The 23,160-nt window shown below is 49.1% G+C and overlaps 1 protein-coding gene across 5 annotated transcripts; it reads right to left on the reverse strand.

The window, feature by feature from the left end:
• Window positions 1-6,476: 6,476 nt before the first annotated feature.
• On the reverse strand, window positions 6,477-22,262 carry LOC117413344 (F-box only protein 38-like). 5 transcript variants are annotated; one of them, XM_058996527.1, is made up of 22 exons: window positions 22,115-22,262; window positions 20,551-20,791; window positions 20,193-20,326; window positions 19,604-19,767; window positions 19,155-19,320; window positions 18,758-18,895; window positions 18,359-18,496; window positions 17,762-17,855; window positions 17,373-17,503; window positions 16,781-16,951; window positions 15,842-15,984; window positions 14,792-14,993; window positions 14,418-14,555; window positions 14,039-14,185; window positions 13,233-13,814; window positions 12,446-12,546; window positions 12,038-12,140; window positions 11,791-11,957; window positions 11,200-11,345; window positions 10,206-10,309; window positions 9,368-9,481; window positions 6,477-9,060 (listed from the first exon to the last, which is right to left on the reverse strand). In XM_058996527.1, exons 2-22 carry the CDS (start codon window positions 20,679-20,681, stop codon window positions 8,882-8,884), a joined length of 3,393 nt encoding a protein of 1,130 aa, XP_058852510.1. In that variant the 5' UTR covers window positions 20,682-20,791; window positions 22,115-22,262; the 3' UTR covers window positions 6,477-8,881. The 5 variants fall into 5 exon arrangements, with proteins under 5 accessions (XP_058852510.1, XP_058852508.1, XP_058852509.1 ...); XM_058996525.1 differs by having other exon boundaries at window positions 17,373-17,518; XM_058996526.1 differs by lacking the exon at window positions 22,115-22,262 and adding an exon at window positions 21,951-22,044 and having other exon boundaries at window positions 17,373-17,518.
• Between the last annotated feature and the right edge of the window lie 898 nt (window positions 22,263-23,160).

Below are 23,160 nucleotides of genomic sequence, written 5' to 3' on the forward strand. Positions count from 1 at the left end.
ATCTGCAGCGTCAAGAAGTAGTGAAAATAACAAAGCTACAGGAAGTAACACTAACAATAAAACGACGTCTCTGATTCAGAGCAGAATAGAGCTTCTCATTCACTCTTCAGCTGCAAGCCCAAGCTGGCCTTTTCTCTTAAACGGAGGCCTGTGCTTTAGCCACTGCACCCCAGGCTCCCCTCTAACCCCACAGGCCTCCCCTGCAGGGCATCGGGGAGCAGGGGGCTGCCTTGAGAACCAAACCTGCAGGCTGCTGCTTACCTGCCCTATACCTGCAGCTCAACCGCACTGTCACCCAAGCTGCCTTGAAAGTTAATGAACAGCTGAACTGCAGGAACCCACATTTTGATCTTTTGCTCAACTATCGTGGTTTTCACATTACCAGGGCTGCCATTTCCTATGTTTTCACATGATTCATGTACTATACTTAGAGAATAGACACCCAGACAGACAGACACCCAGACAGACAGACAGACAAAAAGACACACACACACCCAGACACACACACCCAGACAGAGACACAAAGACAGACAGACAGACACACACACACACCCCCACACCCCCACAGACAGAGACACAGACACACACACTCAGCTATAGGTGTTGTCCACACTTGTTGTTCTCTTGTATTTAATATAAAAATCTTTATTGAAAAATAAATAAATAAATAAATTCCTTACCCGTCTCAGCGCTTTGCTCCAGCTGTCTTCCCGCACCCATGGGGCAGGTGGGTGGGTTTTGGGAGTGGGGGGGTGAGGAGGGGGCAGCTCTCTTTCTGAGCACCCCTCTGGAGCTCCACAATCTGGACATCTTTCCTGAGACGAGGCTCCCTTTTGAAGCCTGGGCAGCACGGGCGCAAACTTTTCTTTACCCTTATATGAGCTCAGAGGCAGGCCTGTCGACAGAGCGGCACGTTTGGGAAAGCCCACAGAGCCATGTGATTGGCTGGAGGGGGGCCCCTGCAACCCCCACCCTGTGACCTGACAAAGGGGGAGGGGAGGGGGGAAGGGGGGAGCAAAGGAAGCCGCCTTTGACAATTTTCATATTTCTTCTAAATTTGGAGATTTCTGCCCAGGCTGGAGTCTTGGCTGCCTCCCCCCCTCCCCCCAGATGTCCATGTGGAAACCATTAAAGACTGAGAGCTTTGGGATTCCTGGCAGCGCTGGGCTTGGGAACATGAGAGGATTGCTCAGGCACAGTTATCTGGAATAAATAACTTCCTTTCCCAGCGCGACTGACCCATATGGGAAAGCGCTTGCTCACAGCAGGCTGGGATTAGTATACAAATAAAAGAGAAGAAAATAAGAAAATGTCTCTTTCTGTTTATTTTAGAATGGGGGGAGGGGGTGAGGAGAGAGAAACCCTGGGAGTCAGACCAGGTCCTGTTAACCCTTTCCTGAAGGGATCCCTTTGATTCAGAAACCCTAGAGAAGAGAAGCGAGAAGCACGTGCTCCTGACATAACAACGGGGGAGATACGACAGAGTGCAAAAGTGAAAAGAACAATCACACGTTACAAGAGCAGTAACAGCCGACTCGAGCTGATCTTTTAGGGTAGAGTAAGAGCTCAGCTGCTTGCCTGCCTTGCACTTGCAGTAAGACCCGTAATGAAGTTCAAGGTTGTCTGAACGCTTGGACGGTGCTGCAGTTTGAAATGCATGCTAGTCTGTGCTATCTTAATGAAATTCATGCTGATAGGGGAAAAACACACTTATATTTAAAGTTTACCACTGCCTTTTTGCCCTCCTCTCCTCCTCTCCCCTCCTCTCCCTCCTCTCCCCTCCTCTCCTCCTCTCCCTCATCTCCCCTCTCCCTCTCCCTCTCTACCTCTCCCCCTCTCCTCTTCCTCTCCCTCCTCTCCCTCCTCTCCCCTCTCTTCCTCTCCCCCTCCTCAATGTCTGTGTAGTCTCATCAGCCCATCCTCTCTGTGTTTAAAGGTGCTGTCTCCTGCTCAAGTGTGCTGCCAGACAGAAAGAGAAACTACATTTAGACCAGGGTGGGAGGTGGTAATAAGCAACTAAAACAAACAAGGCAATGTTAGTGTAGCTGTTTGTTAACTGGGCCACTGGTTAGCTCGCTGATCCAAGAAGGTCATAGCTCTCCCTCCCCAAGAAGCCTTAAAAAGGCAATGTTTGGGGAAGACTCTCTGTTTACATCTCCTGCAGACTGGGACTGTTGAAAAAATGAACTGCTGTCAGCCAGTGTCTCAGAGCCTGGCTGGCCAGAGCATTAATAAAAGTAGATTTGTCTTTATTTTTTTAATTGAGTCTTACTTGTCCATCTTCGGGCTCCATGTTATCTTTTCCTTTCTAGTTGGTCATCTTTCCTCTGTATAGGTCTGCGATGTTGAAAGGCTTTACTACTGGGCTGAAATCACTGTCCTGTGAATATCAACAAGATTGCAAACAAAGCTGATTTGCAGTGCTTGTCATGTCAAACATGGACATGTTTCCAATGAGGTAACAGTGTAGTACTGTGGCTGTCCTGCGCTCACATGAGCACATCCACAGAGCCCCGCTGCAATGCCACAGTAACTGTCCGCTCAGCTCCACCATATTAGCAGCCCTCAGCAGCTATTCACTGTGCTGCAGGTGTTTACAAGACATGAACCTCCTTGAGAAGCCTGCCAAGAAGAAGGCCTTGTGTGTGTGTGTGTGTGTGAGGTCAGTGTGTGTGTGTGTGTGCGTGCGTGCGTGCGTGCGTGCGTGTGTGTGAGGTCAGTGTGTGCGTGTGAGGTCAGTGTGTGTGCGTGTGTGTGTGAGGTCAGTGTGTGTGTGTGTGTGCGTGCGTGTGTGCGTGTGTGTGAAGTCAGTGTGTGTGTGCATGTGCGTGCGTGCGTGCGTGTGTGTGTGAGGTCAGTGTGTGTGCGTGCGTGCGTGTGTGTGAAGTCAGTGTGTGTGTGTGTGTGCATGTGCGTGCGTGCATGTGTGTGTGTGAGGTCAGTGTGTGTGTGTGTGTGTGCGTGTGTTATTAGTGTTTCTTGTACTGCGTTGTAAATGTTAAAGCAGCACCTTGTCTTTTAATGAGTCGTTCAATTCAAACACATGCTTGTACACTAAACAGGGTCCTGTGCTGGGAGCCCCTTCCACGCAGTCGGGCTGGAGACGGCAAGGCTGCCTGCCTGCTATAGAGCTCTCAAGCACGCCACACCACCCTGCTGCTAAATCTCTGCTGACTAGCAGCCCAGGATTAAGATGTCAGGGTGATGGAGCGCCCTTTGTCTTTTGCACTCAAGCCCTGGCTGTCTATGAGAAATATCCTGAGTTTCCAGTAGACTCCCTGCCTGCCTCCCACTACAGAGGGAGCAAACCCAGCCCTTATTTGGAAATAGCGACAGTTCTAATAAACTTGCCTTGGAGTCAGATTGTGTGTGTGTGATTTTTTTTTAAATTCCCTGTTAAAGTTTGATTCTGGGCCAGCTGGTTAACTGTTATGGTTCTGAAAATAGTCAAGTCTGTTTCTTTATCTTCTCAAATACAAAGGCTTCATTTTTTAAAGCACTTAGAAAACATTTACAGCTAGGATGTAATTCATCGCATACATCAAAAATAAACATTGCATTCAAATGAGAACGGGCTGTCTGCTTACCTACTGTCTTTGATAAATGGATATAATTTATACTGCAGTGTCAACAACTGTGCACCGCTGGCTGTGATGCATATGCAGACAGTATGGTTGGCAGTGCTATGGAGGATATTACCTCTGCAGATTTCTACACTCCTCACTGCTGGGCTTATGGCAGTTCAAAGTATTCTATAGATTTCTTGTAAATGCTGCTTGTTTTTAAACCTGACTGAATTCAATCACTATCGCTTCAGCCCGTTGTCTGATTTCTTTGGAAAGCACTGTAGACTTCATTATAAAACTCAGCGGACCGGCTCAGCCAATCAGATTCCAGGTGCTTGACGGTCACTATCCCTCTGTAGATGCCCTGGGAGACTGAGGGGCTGATGGAACAGGTGCAGGAAACCTTTCTGAAAGATTTGAAACCATGACCTGCATCCTCCTTCAGGGAGATGGGAATCAGATCTAAGAGTCTCGTTAAGCTAGGGTGTCAGATGTTTTTACTTTCTTTTTTGTTTCTGGGTGTTTCTAGTAGCTTTGCCCTCTTTAAATGTCACGCCGTGCTGTTTGTCCAAGCCTGTATGCTGTGTGCATAATTCATTTTCCAGGGAAGTGTATGCATTGCCTAATAATCGCAATGCTTCCTGCCTGATGTAATTCCCCTCCTGCACGCTGGTATTCCAATCAAAGCCAGAAACTCCAGCCCTGGAAGCAGAGCAGCCTACACTAGACTGGTGTACACTCTTCCAATTCTCTGTGTGTCTGCACTGAAACACACACAACTCAAACACACACACAACTCAAACACGCACACAACTCAAGATACTCAACTCAAACACACCCATCATCCCAGAATAACAAAGGCACTCCCTCCCTCCCAAGGGCCCTTGATTTCAGCTGCAGTCTGCATTGAGGGGCCTCACCAGGGTACTTTGTCACATGGCTCGTCTCTTGAGCATGTCATTCTCTCCTGCCATCTTGATTTCCAATCTTACTGTCCTGGTAGAGTATTGTGCACGCGATGCTGCTTGATACAATCCTGCGAGTGAGTAAACTGGCCAGCTCTGAGCTTGTGTGGGTGAAAATCAGCTTGCTTCTGTCACAGTGCCCTGGACTATTTCATTATGAATATATACTTCATTAAACACTTGCAGCTGTTTAATGTTACATTGTTTCCAGGTGATATAAGCGGTCCCACACAGAGACATTTCAGATGTCTGTATCCCATCTACATTAGGCTCTAGTGCTCATTTTATGACAGCATTTACTGAATTGGCTAATCTGTTTCAACCAGCAAGTTGTTTGCCTAATGACTTTCCTGAGTTTTGACATTCTGAAGCAGAAATGTTTTTGTATGCATCATTTCTTAAATTCTACCCAAAAAAGGCAATTCTTTATTTCCATGAGGGCGGTGGGATTATAGCTGGATAAGCACCGCGTTGCAGTCCTGCCCTTCAGACGGAAACAGCGAAGACAGCGAGCAGAGAGCGATGAAGGAGCTTGCATTAACAAACAGGGAAAAATAATGGGCCGCCAACTAACTCGCTGTGATGGAAAAATGCAACCCCCATCTGTTATTGCATGCACTGCTTAGTTTAAATAACCTGTGAAATCTGTCATGCACACAGTTCGGGTATGTTTTTTTTTTAATCAGAAGGTTTATCGTCCCCTTCCATTTAAAAATAGCCTCCTGCTCTACCCAGCCTGTTTTGGTAATCTCAGTTTCGAGAATGCCTCAGATATTTCACTGTGGTTCACGTCTGGATTCTATCAGTAATAGGAAATGATGTTTACACATGAACACAGCTAAGAGGTATGTTACCACTGCGGCCAGTTACAAGGTTTTCAACTTTTTTGGTGAAAAGGGAAATGTGCTCTTATAAAAAAAAACAAAAAAGAAAAAAAAAAACCATTGGGGCAGGTTTTGATAAGAGAACGTTCGGGTCATTAGAAGTGTTCATTTCCATAGCAACTGTGTCGGCACAGGCAGGGTTCCATACAGCACTTACTTAAATGTTCCCTTGCAAAATCCTAGGCACACAGTCGACTATGTGGATTAATGCATGGCATACTCTCCCTTTATGTCACATACAAAGGTACAGCTGTGAGATTCTGTGCTACAAAGCACTGTACTACAGTAAAACTGCTTGACAGAATACCGAGCGCTCCATCGGTCAGGGTTCCAGGGGTTTCATTTGTATTTATTTATTTTAACCAGTCCCCTTCAAAGATACAATCAACCATACCCATGTATAATCCTGACTCACTCTCACAAGGAAGCGTTTCTGAAGGGAGAGAGGGAGGCAGTGTGGTCCAACGTTCAGAGTGGAGAGACTGGGACAGTGTGGTCCAACGTTCAGAGTGGAGACACAGGGACAGTGTGGTCCAATGTTCAGAGTGGAGACACAGGGACAGTGTGGTCCAACTTTCCGAGTGGAGACACAGGAACAGTGTGGCCCTGTGCTGAGTGGAGAGACTGGGACAGTGTGGTCCTGTGTTCAGAGTGGAGAGACTGGGGCAGTGGGGTCCAGTGTTCAGAGTGGAGAGACTGGGACAGTGTGGTCCTGTGTTCAGAGTGGAGACACAGGGACAGTGGGGTCCAGTGTTCAGAGTGGAGACACAGGGACAGTGTGGTCTTGTGTTCAGAGTGGAGACACAGGGACAGTGTGGTCTTGTGTTCAGAGTGGAGACACAGGGACAGTGTGGTCCTGTGTTCAGAGTGGAGACACAGGGACAGTGTGGTCCCATGGTAATCTTTGTAGACTATTTGTGCGTGTGCACAAAGATAATTTCCTAGAACTTTACTGTGTTGGAAACGAGATTATTTGAACAGAGACAAAAAAAAAAAAGTACTTGGAAGAAAAGATTTTATTGTAAATGTTTATTTCCTCGAGAAATAACAAATATAACGTATAATGTAGAAATAAATATGTTTTATTTTTAGAAATTTCCTAGCATCACATCGTATTAAACAGTCGCTCCAAACAAACACTTTTTTTCTCGATTTTGTGTAAAAAACAAAAAACAAAAACTAACAAAACAAACAAAACTACAAAAAAACTAAACAGAAAGTAATTCCCATTTGCTTCTCTGCAGGAACTCGGTAAAACACTGTCTCAAGAGACTCAAGTTCAGGGTCTGAAACTCCCCGTCGAAACAAGAAACCTTGCTGTGCAACAAGAGCAATTCTTCACTGTCTGCAAGCCACTTCTGTGTCCTGCTTAGAACCATCACCAGAACGATCTAAATCATCTGATCCAGGGCTGGCACATACGTAGCATTATCATTGATTTCATTAAGTGGAAAATATTTCCAGGAGCCCCTCTTCCTTTTCTCTGGACTGCCCTGCTGCTTCTTCCCCAGTTTCATGGCTGGGAGGGGAGGAGAGCACACACTCCCCACAAGTCAGTACCTGATCCGGGTCAGTTCTGCTCTACCATGGCCTTGTGGGTCTGTTCTGCGTTCTGGTACGACTTCTGTGACAGACAGGTGGTCTCTGAACAGATTCTGCCATGTGTGTTCCTGCAGCAGCGATGATCTGGAGCTCCCACGTCCAGCAGTTTGTACAGAAAGTTCTCTCTCTGTGTGCGTCCGCGTGCCTGACCTCGTGAGAAGAGCACAGCCAAGCCGGCTATGATCATCCCCGCGGTCGCTGCTTCAGTCTCTATAGAGACCAGCAACCCGATCAGAGGATCTCTCTCGATGCACCCAGACAAGCCAAACAGGAGCGTGTGGTTCATTAGCAGTAAATGCAGCTGGACCTGAATAAATGTTCCGGGTCACCCATGGCATGTCATCAGCATCATCATGAAAAGTTACTTCCCCATTATAAACTGGAAAAAATCACCTTCCAGGCATGACTTCATTCCCAAGAGCCAGTCGAAAAAAAACACTTTCCAGTTTGAAAGTAAAAAAGGCACAAAAATGAGGAGTAAACGATGCCTCCGATCTCAGAGGCTGAAGGTAAACTGTCGTCCCAACTAGAAAAATACTAAGAGTTATCTGCTCGCAAGCCTGGCTAACGAGTACAATCAAGATGCATTTCCTCACACTCACTCATTCTTCTCCCTTTTATCAATAACTCAAATCGGTTATGTATTTTTTTTTCTTATAAAACATATGAGAGCAAAAAATAACAGACAATCCCAACAGCTCTTCATATCTGTACACACCTTCTCTATACATGGCTGGGTGCTGCTATACAGCTGAAGGGGACAGGGGACGGGGGACAGTCTCCCAGCAGCCTGGAGGGGAGGAGACACACCCGGGCATAGTTAGATGCTTACGAGCATGAAGCACAGAAGCGACAGGTTAATGGCTTTTTCATTTGTATTATCAGCATTGATTAGTGCCTTGACTTTATCGTGATGTTTTCTGTGCTGCGAATCACACACATATCGTTTGTTATTCTCTCTCCACTCAGACATGCCCTTCGTTTCCGGACTGGAAGGGGATGTCACCTGGACCCTGGACCCGGTTCTAGGCAGTGCGCTCTCACTGGTTTCAACAGAGAAATCTAGGGGTCACCGGGACAAGCCTTCGAGTGAAGGACTTTACAGGGCTTGGATTTAAAGGGGAAGTCTGACATCACCTTCCAGTCTGAAAAGAAAAACAGTAAAACACTCAACAAAAAAACAAACCACAATAAAACACGCAGATGGACAGTAAAACATCACAAAAAGCAGAGACTCTGGCAGGTCTGTCGCTCGTGTGCTCCTAGCTCTGGAACTGGGTGCTTCTCGAAAGCTTGATTCGATCTGTGAGCACCAGAGGTAGGAAGCAAAAAAACAACAAAACGTCGTCCCTCTCACATTTCAGACATCTCACGGCAGCACTGTACTGCCCTCCTGCTCTACGGCTAGTCCCCTGCTCTTAGGAAAGCGTGCTGCCCCACAAGTTTCCATCTACAGCAGCTGTGCATTCGCCGTGCAGCCTTATCCCATCCTGGTCAGCAGAGACACTGCGCAGCGTTTTCCATGTACATTAAAAGCAGCACAATCCACACACTCACTCTTCTAGTCTGGATGCACGCACGCACCCTTTCCTAAACAATGCAACGGGGCCAATGCCTCCGTAGGGCACGCTTCAATCAGGCGCAAGCCAGTTTTGGAAGGGGGTGAAAGGGAAGACAGACTTGGACATGTCTCTGCTGTAGCTGGAAAAGTACCTCAGCAAGGCTGCTGAACCACGTGCAGGTGTGACAGTGAAGGGCAGCATTAGATACTCGGGGAGGGTGGGGTGTCTAGCTTTGTAGAGACGCTCCACTGACTGGGATGGCGGTGGAGTCTCCCCCCTCTCTCGGAGGGTCCTGCAGCTGGCTATATGTAATCGTCCTCCACCGGCTCGCCCCGCACGTCGCAGTAGTGGATGAAGATGGCCACCACTCTCTGGAACACGCCCCGCCTGCTCTGCCGCAGCTCCGAGATCTCCTCCCCGATCGTCTCCATGCAGATATCCGCAGACAGCTGGCCCTTCCGCCGCGGGGCGTAGATGGTGGCTGCAGCAGGGAGAGAGAGGGTGAGAGGGGTTAGGAGAAAGAGGGATGCACTACCAGTCCAAAACGGCAATTCATCTGTCCACAGGGCACTAAATTACTACATTTCTAGCTACTCAAACCCACTGCCTTCCACGCTGCAGCGCAGCGCTTTCTCTAACCACTGAGCTACTCAAACCCACTGCCTTCCACGCTGCAGCCCAGCGCTTTCTCTAAGCACTGAGCTACTCAAACCCACTGCCTTCCACGCTGCAGCTCTCTCAGTAAGCCTGCAGACTGGCCCTGGGGAGTGTTGGGATTACAAACTCACTGCTCTCGTCATCCTCGAAGTCGTAGCGTGCGTAGCTGTTGGGCTCGGCAGTGCGGAGCGATCGCAGCCATGGGAAGTCTGTGATCATCGAGTAGGGGGCGCCATCCACCAGACCTGCAGAGAGGGAGGAGGTGAGAGAGAGGGAGGGGGGGGAGACAGGGAGAGGAGAGAGAGAGGGAGGGGTAGAGAGGGGGTGAGAGAGAGGGAGGGAGGGAGAAGGGGTGAGAGAGAGGGAGGGAGGGAGGAAGGAGAGAGAGAGAGGGAGGGAGGGAGGGAGGAAGGAGAGAGAGGGAGGGAGGGAGGGAGGGAGGAAGGAGAGAGAGGGAGGGAGGGAGGGAGGAAGGAGAGAGAGGGAGGGAGGGAGGGAGGAAGGAGAGAGAGGGAGGGAGGGAGGGAGGAAGGAGAGAGAGAGAGAGAGAGAGAGAGAGAGAGAATATGTTTCAAACCTGACACTGTCTGGCACACACACATCTAACTCAGGACAAACTGGGCACCTCTTTACCCAGAAAAGAAAAAGAAAGGGATCTTGGCTGCACATTGTCTTTAAAAGGAAACTTAGTTTATTTATAGGTTTAAAAACAATAGCTAGAAGTGCAGTTTGAGAATTGTTTTGGGCGAATGCCCTCCTGGTTGTGTTCTGCTTGATTTAGTTTCTTCTACAAATGATTGCTGAGAGGTTGACGTCAGGAGCGACTGTTTCTATTGACCGAGCCCACAGTGCAGATTTGTACTTGAGAAGAAGACATGCTGATTGTGCAACTGTATAGCCAGCATTAACCAATCCAGGGACTGCACATGAAGGGCCTGGAATCTGACCGGAAGGCAGGCTGTCACTCACCCTCCAGAGTGTAGATGTCCCGCCCCCAGGGGTAGTGCGGGTGCCTCTTTACATCCTCTTCCGTCCGGGAGGCTTCTGGAAAAAACTCGTACTTGATGAGCTCTCTGTGAAGCGCAAAGAGAAAAGGACAGGAATGAAACAGAGGCCACAGCAAGGGCAGCTCTGCAGCATCCAAACCAACAAGCAGCAAAGCACAGTGAGCTAGACAATACCCCCAGGGACAACCTTTAATACCTTCAAGAGCAGGTCAAACGCGAGGCAGGGTCCTTAACAAGTTCATCGATTCTGTGACAACGTGACAGCAGCTTACTATTAGTGCACAGAGTTTCGCCATTGCTTTTAATGCCAAAAATGGTTAACAATGGTAACAGACAGCACACACCTCCACATGGTGGACATGTTGCTGTGAGGACACTGCCATCTGCTGGCCGGCTGAACTCATGTCAAGGCCAGCGTTCCCTGTTAAACACAAGCCCTGATGCCTGTCTCTATTATTTTAATAAAAATTATTATGCTTGAATAAATGGATTAAAACAAATTTCATCATTTACTAAAATATGTGTTGAGCTGATTTTTTTTTTTTTGGTAAATACATTTTAAATTTGTATTAATGTATCAATCAAATACAACAAAACCCTAAAACCTCTATAAAGATGGGATTTTTTTTTTTTTTTTTTTTTTTTATAAAAAACAAAATTAGGGGAAACCTGAGAGAAATCACAGTAACCGCAGAGCTGCAAGATTTTAAATGTGCAGCATGTTCTTCGTTATCCACTGTATCTATCAGTGTGCATGTCCATTGAGACTTGCACTGATTGTGAACTTTGCATTTTTAAAGCACGCATTATATAATACAATGCAATATAATATAATCTAATAGAACAGAAGCCAGCACATGACAATGCAGCCCTCTCTGTGTGTCTATGTGAAGAGTAGCAGCCACAGCCCCAAGCTGCAGGCTCTCCTGTGCTGCCTCGCCCCTCACAGGACTCACTGGTTGATGTTGGCGATGGTGTCCATCCAGCTGCGGATGCGCACCTTGTTCCTCACGTTGGGGGGGTTGCTGAACTCGTGGATGATGCACACGTGGTACGGATAGGGTCCACAGAAGATCTTCTTCTCCAGGGCTAGCGTGTCCACCTGCAGAGAACACCAGCGAGAGGTAAGAGCCAGGAGGCAGCGGTCTGCTGAGCACAACGCCAGGGGACAGGGGAGCACAGATCCAGCCCTGGAGGTGTCCGGAGCACCCCTGCACGTCGCTCCACCTGCACCCCGAATTACTGAAACGATCCCATGTCACCTCCTTCCAGGTCTTTCATTGTTTAAAGACACAGATAAAACTTGGAGCAGTCTGGACCCCAAGGACAACATGTGTGCTCCCCTGCAATGTCAAGTCAACATCTCAGCAGAATACCTTCATCATCAGTGTGAGGAGTCTGCAGCAGGATTTCTTTTCTAGGTTTTAGAAACAATGACGTGCAGCTGCCGCCTTACCGTAAGAAATCAAAACCTTGCTGTAATAAAAGGCCCCACAACACAAGCCCATGCCAGACTATCTGTACTCGCTAGCTCGTCTGAACCGCACCTGCTGCATGGGGCGCAGGTAGATGATGCGGTTCCTCTCGGGGGGCATGCGCAGTATCTGGTCCAGCACCTGATCCATGTTGAGCTTTTTGCATTGTGCGTAATCGAAGCGGTTCACAATGGGGGCGTTCTCTACCCTCAGGTGCTTCAGCACCCGGCACCTGGTAGCTGGGAAGAGGGAGAAGAGATCAGGCCAAGAAAACACAAAACTCAGAAAACGCCACACGAGACACACATGTCCACCTTACCGTGAATGAACATCATTTTGGGGCAGTCTTTCAGCACTAAGTCTGTTATCCCACAGTTTGTTAACGTGATCCCCACCAGGTTTTTGGATTTTAGAGTCAGCACCTGCAAAGCACAGAGACACAGAACTTAGCAGAGAACACTGCCACCCAGTGGCTATGAGCAGTACTGCTTAACTTAATACACCAATTCCAGGGGTGGTCTCTGACTCAACAAAATGGGGCAGGACAATACGAGACACAATTCTAGAACGTCTCCTTTATAAAGAGCCGATCCAAATGCACAATGGGATTTCCACTGCGAGATCCATAACAACATCCTGGCTAGCGCTGTGTAGCTTGTAGCCTACAGTAGTCTCGGTTCTTTTGCATCTCTTTGTGTTTTGTCAGTTTAGGCTGCCTCTCTCGTACCTGCACATGGTCGTCCTCAGTGACAGGGTCGCTGGTGCTCGTGGATTTGTCTGCGGTTCGTTTCCGTTTCACAGCGGCCCGCGGCTTTGGTTTGGAGAGCTCTACGAGGGAAGAGTTAAAACTTTCATTCAAAGTTTGGAGCAATATAACAACTTTGACAAAGTTAAACATTGAGCCACTCAAACCCACTGCCTTCCACACTGCAGCCCAGCACTCCGACCACTGAGCTACTCAAATACACTGCAGCCCAGCACTCTCACCACTGAGCTACTCAAATACACTGCAGCCCAGCACTCTCACCACTGAGCGACTCAATCACACTGCCTTCCACACTGCAGCCCAGCACTCTCACCACTGAGCGACTCAATCACACTGCCTTCCACACTGCAGCCCAGCACTCCGACCACTGACCTACTCAAACACACTGCAGCACAGCACTCTCTCCACTGAGCTACTCAAATACACTGCAGCCCAGCACTCTCTCCACTGAGCTACTCAAATACACTGCAGCCCAGCACTCTCACCACTGAGCTACTCAAATACACTGCAGCCCAGCACTCTCTCCACTGAGCTACTCAAACACACTGCAGCCCAGCACTATCACCACTGAGCTACTCAAACACACTGCCTTCCACACTGCAGCCCAGCACTCTCACCAATGAGCCACTCAAACACACTGCCTTCCACACTGCATCCAGGCACTCTAGTAAGTAAAATGTGATGCCATGTTGTGTTCGGTCGGTTGGTTATCCTGCAGCAGCACTACAGAGGTACCGATGAACCCTACCTGTCTCGGGGACCAGAGGCACGAGGGACAGCCTGCTCCTGGCTCTGGTGACGGGTCGGTGTGGGTACCCATCGCTCAGCCTCCTGTCCTGCCCCCTACCCCCTGCCCCCTCCTCAGAGGAGTGCCCACTAGTCCTACTGCTGCCCTGCAGCACTGGGCCACCTTGAGTCCTGGGAGGGGTCTCAATGGCTCCACGCCCTGCCCCCCCGGGCAGTGTTCCAGGGCCTGTCCCCTGCTCTCTGGCTGTGCTGCCGGGAGGCTCGTTTGCGCCGGCTCGAGTTCTGCCCTCTGCAGTGGGCCGAGTCCTGCTGCAAGTGCAGCGCACCACTCCCTCGTTGCTGCCTCCCGCCCCTGGCTGCACTCGACTAGCAGCAGAGGCGTCCCTCCAGCGCATGGAGCACATGCATCTCCCATCCCCCGTGCGACCCGGGTTCGAGCTCTCCCCCCTGCCTCCCCGCTCGGGGGTCTCGACGGCAGCCTTCATGTCGGCCTTGATCTGCTCGCTGGTCACCTGGCAGCCCTTCTCACAGCACTGCTCCGGAACGGGGCCCCCTCGTCGTCGCAGGGGGGTCTTCCCTTTACCTGGGGAAGAAGGGGGGCATTGCGCCATTACAATGTGACACAATGACTTGGCTCTAGAGCAGGGGTGTCCAGAAGAGCCACTCCGCTCCAGGTTTAGCAATGACATCATTAACTACGTCAGGGTTTGGATGGAGGTTGATTTGGGTCAACTAAAGAATTTAGACCAGGACTGGAGTCACTGCTGTGCTTTCAGATCTGTGTGTGCTGCTGTTATGAAAACTCACTGCTGTGTTTCCCTGGATCCTCAGCGTATCCTGGAGTCGCCCGCTCCTCAGTGCCGGCCGTCCTCTCTCCGTCCTCCTCGTCTTCGCTGTCTGAATCGGGCACCACTATGGGCAGCTTCTTCACTGCGGGCTGCACTCCGCTGGGGCCTGAGGGAGACACACAGCTTTGGAACTGAGCGAGTGTGCTTACTGAGCCTTACATACTAACAAACTACCGAAGCACTAGACTGCTAGCTACTAACAAACAAACGCACACACGCACATGTTTTAAGCCTGGATTTAAAGGTGGACAGGGCATTGCATTCATTTGATAAACGACTGCTTGAGCTCTGGCTACGAGGGGACAACCCTTGCTGTTGTATAATCAGAAATGTCGTACCTGCTTGTTCCTCGTCCACCTCCATGGGTTTGACAGTCTGTGTGGGTCCCGGGGTGTCCTGTGGACTGCCTGCTACAACCCCTGCCTCGGCCTCGGCTTCCACGTTCTCCTGCACAGCTTCCTCCATGCCGTGGAGCTCTGGAAAGAGTGCAGCAGGACGAGGGGGAGAGAGAGTGTGAGGGGGGCGTTTCAAACCTGACACTGACTGACACACACACATCTTCTGACCCAGCACAAACTGGGCACCTCTTTACCCAGAAAAGAAAAATAAATGTCAGCAAAAGGAAACACAGCTGCACATTGTCTTTAATGAAAAAGTTTCTAGTTTAAAAAAATAAAAATAGCTAGAAGAACTGACGGGCCCCGTGCCGTACCCTCGGCGTGGAGCTGCTGCTCGGGGGCGCCCCCCTCCTCTCTCGCCTCATCGTTCCCGGGCGGCGCGATGTTGCCGTTGTTGTTCTGATGGTGGTTGTTGTTGTTGTTGTTGTCGTTGTCGTTGTTGGAGTTCTGGTTGCTGACGAGAGCCGAGGAGACTCCGATCCCTGTGCCGGCACTCAGACCCACGCGGGCACAGCCCTGCAGAGAGAACCAGCGCGACTCATTACACCCGGAAATGCAGAGAACCAGCGCGACTCATGACACCCGGAAATGCAGAGAACCAGCGCGACTCATGACACCCGGAAATGCAGAGAGCACCAGCGCGACTCATGACACCCGGAAATGCAGAGAACCAGCGCGACTCATGACACCCGGAAATGCAGAGAGCACCAGCGCGACTCATTACACCCTGAAATGCAGAGACAACCAGCGCGACTCATTACACCCTGAAATGCAGAGAGAACCAGCGCGACTCATTACACCCGGAAATGCAGAGAGAACCAGCGCGACTCATTACACCCGGAAATGCAGAGAGAACAAGCGCGACTCATTACACCCGGAAATGCAGAGAGAACCAGCGCGACTCATTACACCCGGAAATGCAGAGAGAACCAGCGCGACTCATTACACCCGGAAATGCAGAGAGAACCAGCGCGACTCATTACACCTGGAAATGCATTTACCCATGGTTACCCACGGTTATCCATGTTTTTAAATATGCTTTACTACACACCTCTCTGTGCTTTACCATGCTTTCACTGTGCTTTATTACACTTTGCTATGCTTTTACTACAGGGAAACCTTTGTGATTTTTTGGTAACCATTAATCGTTAACCAAAATTTTCATTATTGTCCAACAGAAATACATTTCGAAATACAAATGACAAGTCTTTCTCTCCCAAAAACAAAACAAAAACAAACAGCACAGTACCATTGTTGTGAAGTTTCTAAATTCAGCACAGTTGAGTCTAACAGTGATGGATGAACCCAAATAAACACATACAGAAGCCTGTGCCCTCGAGCCGGGGGCAGAGCAGGCAGATCACCTTGGGCGGCTCCCTGAACATCTGGTCCAGGGAGATGAACTCCAGGCTGGGCAGCGTCTCAATGAACTGGCTGAAGGATTCCAGTTTAATGGCATGGCAGCGCACCAGGGTGAGGTCCACCAGCCGGCTCCAGCGGGAGTGATCTGGGAACAGGGAGCGTCCTTAATACCCATCCCGACTCAAACAAGGTTACAGTCCTAACCTGTGTACTTTGTCATTTACTGGCAGCCTTCAAAGTTGAAAAATATCAAACAGTGTTTTATAAAGCACCCGGGTGCTTTTGTTACAGTGGATAGGTCATCAGTATCAGACATTATGAGAAGCCAAGACTTGTGTGTATTACATTTCAACAATCGCTACAAAAATCTTGGGATTGCCATTAGTCTGATTTTTGAAGAGTGAGTGTGTGTGTATGCGTGTGCGCGTGTGTCTGTGTGTGGTACCTGTGATCCAGGTGTGTGTGTGTGTGTGGAGGTGGAGTACCTGTGATCCAGGTGTGTGTGTGTGTGTGTGTGGAGGTGGGGTACCTGTGATCCAGGTGTGTGTGTGTGTGTGTGGAGGTGGGGTACCTGTGATCCAGGTGTGTGTGTGGAGGTGGGGTACCTGTGATCCAGGTGTGTGTGTGGAGGTGGAGGTGGGGTACCTGTGATCCAGGTGTGTGTGTGTGTGTGTGGAGGTGGGGTACCTGTGATCCAGGTGTGTGTGTGTGTGTGTGTGGAGGTGGGGTATCTGTGATCCAGGTGTGTGGGGTGTGGAGGTGGGGTACCTGTGATCCAGGTGTGTGGGGTGTGGAGGTGGGGTACCTGTGATCCAGGTGTGTGTGGAGGTGGGGTACCTGTGACCCAGGTGTGTGTGGAGGTGGGGTACCTGTGATCCAGGTAGGTGTGTGTGGAGGTGGGGTATCTGTGATCCAGGTGAGTGTGTGTGAAGGTGGGGTACCTGTGATCCAGGTGTGTGGGGTGTGGAGGTGGGGGCAGTTGTAGATGCCGAGGTACTTGATGGAGGTGAAGACCTCGTTGACCGCTTTCATTCCGATGTCGGTGATGATGCCAGGGTTCTCCGTCACGTCCGCCAAGCCGTACTTCACCAGGTCAGCATGGCTCATTTTACCTGAGAACGGAGAAAGAAACACATAATAGCCCCTGTAGATTTAGAGCTGGATTAATATGATCACCCGTCATCAACAATCAACTACCAGTCCAGGTATGGGAACTGTAAAGCCACACATAGATTAGAAGTAACCACCCTACAGATTGGGAGCACACCCCTCTCTGCCACGGTTAGCCTTAATCATGTCAATGTCACCTACACTTAAAAACATCAAGGTGACAAACATTTTGGATAGTGCCGTCATCAATGCTTGAAGTTGTGGCTCAACTGAAATATATTGTGACTCATTAACGGCTGGTTTCACAGACCCTGAACAGCACTAACCTAAAATGACCTAACATTTCACAGTCCTCAATTACAATTACAACGATGCAGCCGCCCCACCAAGCTGATGTTTAATAAAGAATGTGCGAGCGCTTACACTGTAACAGAAACTCATCGACGTATCCCAGGTGCAGAGTCTCAAACTGGGGGAACTCCAGCTCTGCCATCTTCAGCGCAGAGAACACCCCGTCTTTGGTGAGGGAAGGCTGGATTCGGACTTCGTGCAGCCTGGAAAACACAGCACTTCATACCTGCCTTATTTATATACGTCTCGCTGCACAAGGTACACACAAGGTACGGCTGTTCTAGAGTAACACGCAGTTTACTGGGGTGTGAAACAGGAGGCACGCTGGAGAGGAGCTTCTGAACATCGCTGTGCTGTCATGTGCAGGTTGCCTTACAACCAGGGTGCTAGCAGAATATGTGAAATCATTTATCTGTACTGCCTCCAGCAGCGTCAATGTTTTACCCATTTCTCTCTCTCACCTTCGGGCAGCAGTAATGATGAGGTAGCCCAGGTCAACTTCAAGTGCATTCTTACAGGCTCCGAACACAATGGTGTGCAGGTTCCGGAACCCCCCTGGAACACAGACGGAATCAGGTTAGTAATTCCGTGTTCTTCGATACAGAACAACACATGCTTGGTACTTGTGTTGCTCTTTCAAGAATGTCATGGCCATTGCACAGACACTTCCTTATAGAGCACACACTAATACACAGGAGAGGGATTTCTCCATATACAGCGGATTCTCCAAAAAGGGATTTTACAAAAACAACCGCCATCCAGAAATATAAAATACCCACTGACACTGAAAAAGACTTTCTGGGGGATTAAACATTTATTAAAGTTTTTTTTAGTATTTCTACATTTAGCACAACTGTCTGTTTCATGGTTACATATTGTAACTATGAAACATTTATTTCTGATAAATTAGAGAAATTGGAGAAACAATTCTATATTAAAATGTCTCTTCTTTAGTGCATGACCCTGAGCTGGCCAAAAAAAAACAAGCCCAATGACTCCAGCTTTAACCAATGCATGATTGAAATGAAGGACGGAAGGCACCAGAGCAGCCCTCTCACCTGATCTCCAGCTGTCCTCCACCACGTGCTGAATCAGCCCCCCCAGGAAGGGCACCCTCACCAGCTCCAGCTGCTCCAGGTTCCTCGCCGAGGCCAGGCCCGTCACCAGGGGCACGTACTTCAGGGAGTTAGTGGGGCCTGCGGGGAGCAGGAGGGCACCGTTAGACATGCACCGATACAAGAATAACAGAACTGATGTGATCCAGCCTTCTGAAGGGAGTCTGTATCAGACGGCTTGAATATACATATATAACAGATCAATATATTACTCAACCTATCCCTCTATAGATAGGCTTTACAGACTACATATCTCTACTCACACACACAATCCCAGGCTCCTAGTTTGATTCCCCCTGTAGAAGACACAGCCCCCGTATGGTTGTTTCAGGCATGGCTCACCTGCACAGTTCCTCATGACGAAGGTGCGCAGGCTGACGCAGAGGAAGTCCTTGAAGGGCTGGGGCTTGGTGAGGCGGACCCACTTCAGATAGAGGTGTCTCAGCAAGGGAACGCAGGGGATCTCCAGCACATTCACTCCTGGAGCACACAGGAAGCAGCACCAGTCAGCTACGCGACACTGCAAACACTGGCCCTGCTGCTGACTGTGCTACAGGCTGCAGGCTTGTGCCAGCCTCTCTCAGTTCTGCATTTGCAGAGGGAATGCAAGACATTCCCTCCACTTTACTGCATGCTTAGCAGCTTTTTCAATGAAGACACAAGCTTTGAGAATAGCAGCAACAAGAGACGGCGTTCTCAATTTCAAGGGCTCTAATACGACACAGGGAGCACAGCCTACCTACGAGGTGGAGGGTCTGGATCTTGGCACCGATGGGAATGGTGAGCTTGTTTTCTGGAGGGATCGGGAACGCCCCGTTCCGGTTCCTGAATTTTCCCAGAACGTGCACCTGAGGCATGTAGTTCCAGATGGCCTCCACCAGCTCCAAGTGGGACGTCTCCACTCCCTGCCGAGGAAACGCAGCTCGTTACGACTCACCCCTCCGTCAATCACACACGCAGTGCAAAAACTCTGCTTCCATTAGGGACTTACACAGGCACTAGAAAACAATGGAAACCATTACTGGGCTATAAGCAGCCATAAATGTGCTAAACATTTTTTTTTTTTTTTTAAATAGTCTTTCTGCTGTGTGCGTCTGTCTAAGCGGTATGTCCTCTCTGTCTGTCTGTCTGTGTGTCTATGTGGTGTGTCTGTGTGTCTGTCTATGCGCTGTGTGTGTGTGTTTATACCAGCAGTGAGGGGCAGGCCTGCAGAGCCTCCAGGACCCCGGGGATGCTGAATGCCTCGTGTCCTCGAACCCGTCGCCGCTCCAGGTATCGGGGGTGCAGGCCGTACAGCTGCTCCAGGTCTGGCATCTTCTTCAGCAGTATCAGGAAGCTGGAGTCTGTGAAGCCTGGGGTGGGGAGGGGAGGGGAGGGGAGGGGAGGACAGGGGCTGGCTTTGTTTTAGTAATTCTTCAGTTTCACTTTTCAAAAAAAAACATTCTATAAAACAACTGAAAAGCCTGCCCATTGTGACGTATCCCCATGTGTAATGTACTTCCCAGGAGTACTGTAATTACCTGTATATAAAGACCCTCTGTGTATAAACCTCTCTTTCTGACGCTCCCCTCAAGCGGTTGTTTGCAGCGCTCACTTTTGTTTTGGCTGTCTGTGCCCAGGCTAGCTGTGCAAATACAAACCGTGTGAGCAGAACTAACAAGATCTGTTCACTTATTTATTTATGTATTCTTTTTTATATAACAGCTTCTGTCTTTGCAGCTTGCGTTCAGGCGGACGGAGGACTGATAGAGAGATGGACCTGCCTGGCTCTGCCTACCTGAGGGCATGTACTCCCACCAGCGCCCGGCACACAGGTCCACCACCTTCACCACCCGCAGGTACAACATCACCGCCTCCCGCAGCTTCCGAGACAAGCACTCCATGCACATGATATCCAGCAGGGGCAGGTACCTGAGAGAGAGAGGACAGGGTCACAGATCAGCAGCCCTGCGCAATTATTATTTCAGTACAAAAAAAACACAACACTAGCCTATTTGTAGACATGTGTAAAACGGGTGAGAATCGTGATCATTTTCAGCGTGGAACAATGGCACGCAGTTTTGTAAACCCTGTATCCTGGAGTACGTATCCAGAATATCCGATCTCACTATAAACCTCCACTGTAGGAAACTCACTTAAATATGTGGCAGAGCACCTCGTGGGAGAGCTCGTTGATGTAGTCCTTGGGCTCCTCCTGCTTCCGCACGTCGGCCAGCCCTCCTCCAGCGCCCTGGGGCTTGGTGGATTTCCGGCGGGGGCCCATCATGGTAGGGGGATGGAAGAGACACCCCAGGAAAGGCTGTGCTCCTCCGCCCGCTCCGTTTCTATCACTCTATCAGAGCGTTTCACTCGCTCGCAATCACACACTCGTCACTTCTGCAACAAAAAGGGTGCACAGGGCATGCTGTAAGTGTGCTGTAAAAGCTGTTTATTTAAAAAGACAGCTGTGCAATAAAGACATGCTGAGATCCCATTCCCTAGGATGTCCTGTTCCCAATTATAGGAAAACAAAAACCGTTTAAAAATAGGTAAACTTGCTTTCTATGGCCTGTACTTGCAGGGATGGAAATAAGACCTATGAGTTTAATAATAAGACACACCTGAGTGTGTTACACTGTGGTTAATCAAGCTGGTATTAAAACCTGGAATGGGTGGAGCTGCTATGCAACGGGAGTCTTATTTCGATCCCTGACTTGGATTAAGCTTGGCCACTGGAATACACATGTGGGTTTGTGTTGAAACATGCTTGCATTTCGTGTAGGTTTACGCTATGCTGATTTCTGAATGGAGGGTAATTGACACGCTGGAATTGAGGATGATGACACTGAATAAAATCTATGAAACTGGTTAAGGAGCGACTGTACATACAGATGCAGCTATACCTTTCTACACGCATGCTTTTTTATTGAAGAAAAACTGAAAATGAGCAGGACGATCCAGGTTGTACAGTCCATCCGTACGAAGTGGAAATGAGAGTTGAAATGAAAGACCAGCAGCACAAGAAGTACACAGCGGCACCGTTGAAGAAAACGCATGACCGCACAGCCAAGGGCTGGGTTCAACTGCTTTTTTCCATTTCGCTTTTAATTGATTCATCTCAGTCGATTACTGCCGGTTCATTTTTTAACTAGCAGTAGATCTGAACGCACTGGGGACTGTAGAATATGCAGGATTTTATTTTAAACGAAACCCAGACTCTAAAAAAACAAGGCCGATATGTTATAAAATAAGAACATCGTTCTTTGTTTTGAAAATAATCTCGCCAGCACTAGCAGTCTTTCCTACGACAACACAACACTGACACAACACAACACAACAAACGCAACACCCAAAACAAACTCATCGCATTCCGGGCTCAACAAAACGGGACCGAGTCTAAAGATACACGTGGGATAATTACATCAGCGAACTGCAGTTCGGTTCCGAGCTGCTAAACTGTTTAATGGAACTAGATTTGGGGAGTTTTTTTCTTTGTGGAAAACTAAAAGGCAACTCCGGTGGAAGCAGATGCACCCCTGTGTTAAATTCAACATACAGGCCTTTCCCCGCTACCGTACTGCTGGTACCGGCTTATCAAACCCCACGGGCTGGTGCTAGACCCCTGTCCCGCTCCGGAGGCGCACAGAGACCCCCTGCCACGCCACCGATGGTTCGCCCTAGCTCACATTTCAAAAGCATCGGTAGAAAATTAAAGCAAACCTGTGTGCCTCTGCTCTCTCCTGCTGCAACTCAGAGACGCACTTCCGCCATCTTTCCACCCCGCCCCGTTACGTCACGCTCACCACCGGTGAAGGCGGGGCCATAACCTACAGAGGCGGGGCCTCGAGGGAAACGTCATCTGGACAGGGTCAACATGCCTACCGGTTAATATACTGAATTGTTTTTATTCAGGATCATTTAAAACAACCAAATGCATATACATATATACAGCAGTATATACACTATATACAACAGTGTTCAGATTCATTAGAACACCTTAAGATGTGTCATTTATATCCTTCATATACCTACCCGCATGAAAACCTCTGGGCATGAGAATTTCAATTTCCAGTCAGTAATCAGTGATATGAAAACAATAGGCACTCATGTGTGGAAACGTGAGACCACTCTGTGCTTTAATTAGGCATCTTAAACCACTTCTAAAAAGCCTCCTGCGTTTCACCATGCGTGGCTCTGTGTTCCTTTTCTCTGACTGTTTTAAATGAATCGCACGTGTGGTCATATAGTCATCAATTCAAATAGACAATCACCAATATCCCTATGTTGACAGTTTTGCAGGATGTTCAGTTGCAGTGGTCTATGTATATGTATACAGATATAGTGTAGCTCTCTGTTTCCTGGTTCAGGTGCTCTGGGTGCTTGCATGACAGCCTCCCCTGCTCTGCATGCACTCTCAGAGGCCTCTCTGAATCCCTGTATACTGCATCACTGCTTCTTCCTGCTGCATTCGGGAGTGTTAAACCAGCACGGAAGGGCAGTCCAGCGCCAGTGTGTTTTCTTTCCTGCTCTAGTGAACCCGGGGTGCTAAGTGACCCCTACATCGCAGGGGTTAAGAGCACATTTCTGAAGAGCCCATTCCAGGACCGCGCTCTGTGTTAGGGATGCATCACTTGCAGGGGGCAGAGCGTGCATACAAAGAATCGCTTGGGTTTTGCCTTTCACAAGTTTCAGTAATAACAGCAGCTTCAAAAAGGCACAGCCATGTTTTTCTAAAGTATTTTCAGACAAAAGCAGGACTGCCCCTG

Source organism: Acipenser ruthenus, chromosome 22 (assembly GCF_902713425.1).
Source record: "Acipenser ruthenus chromosome 22, fAciRut3.2 maternal haplotype, whole genome shotgun sequence".
NCBI classification, from domain to species: Eukaryota; Metazoa; Chordata; class Actinopteri; order Acipenseriformes; family Acipenseridae; genus Acipenser; species Acipenser ruthenus.

Excerpts from the sequence above, each read along its gene's own strand:
- LOC117413344 (XM_058996525.1), bottom strand. The coding sequence starts at position 20,681 with ATGATGGGCCCCCGCCGGAAATCCACCAAGCCCCAGGGCGCTGGAGGA. Across the intron at positions 20,327-20,550 it reads GTGCTCTGCCACATATTTAA|GTACCTGCCCCTGCTGGATA; the intron begins GTGAGTTTCCTA and ends TCTCTCTCTCAG. Across the intron at positions 14,994-15,841 it reads TGTTCAGGGAGCCGCCCAAG|GGCTGTGCCCGCGTGGGTCT; the intron begins GTGATCTGCCTG and ends TTCTCTCTGCAG.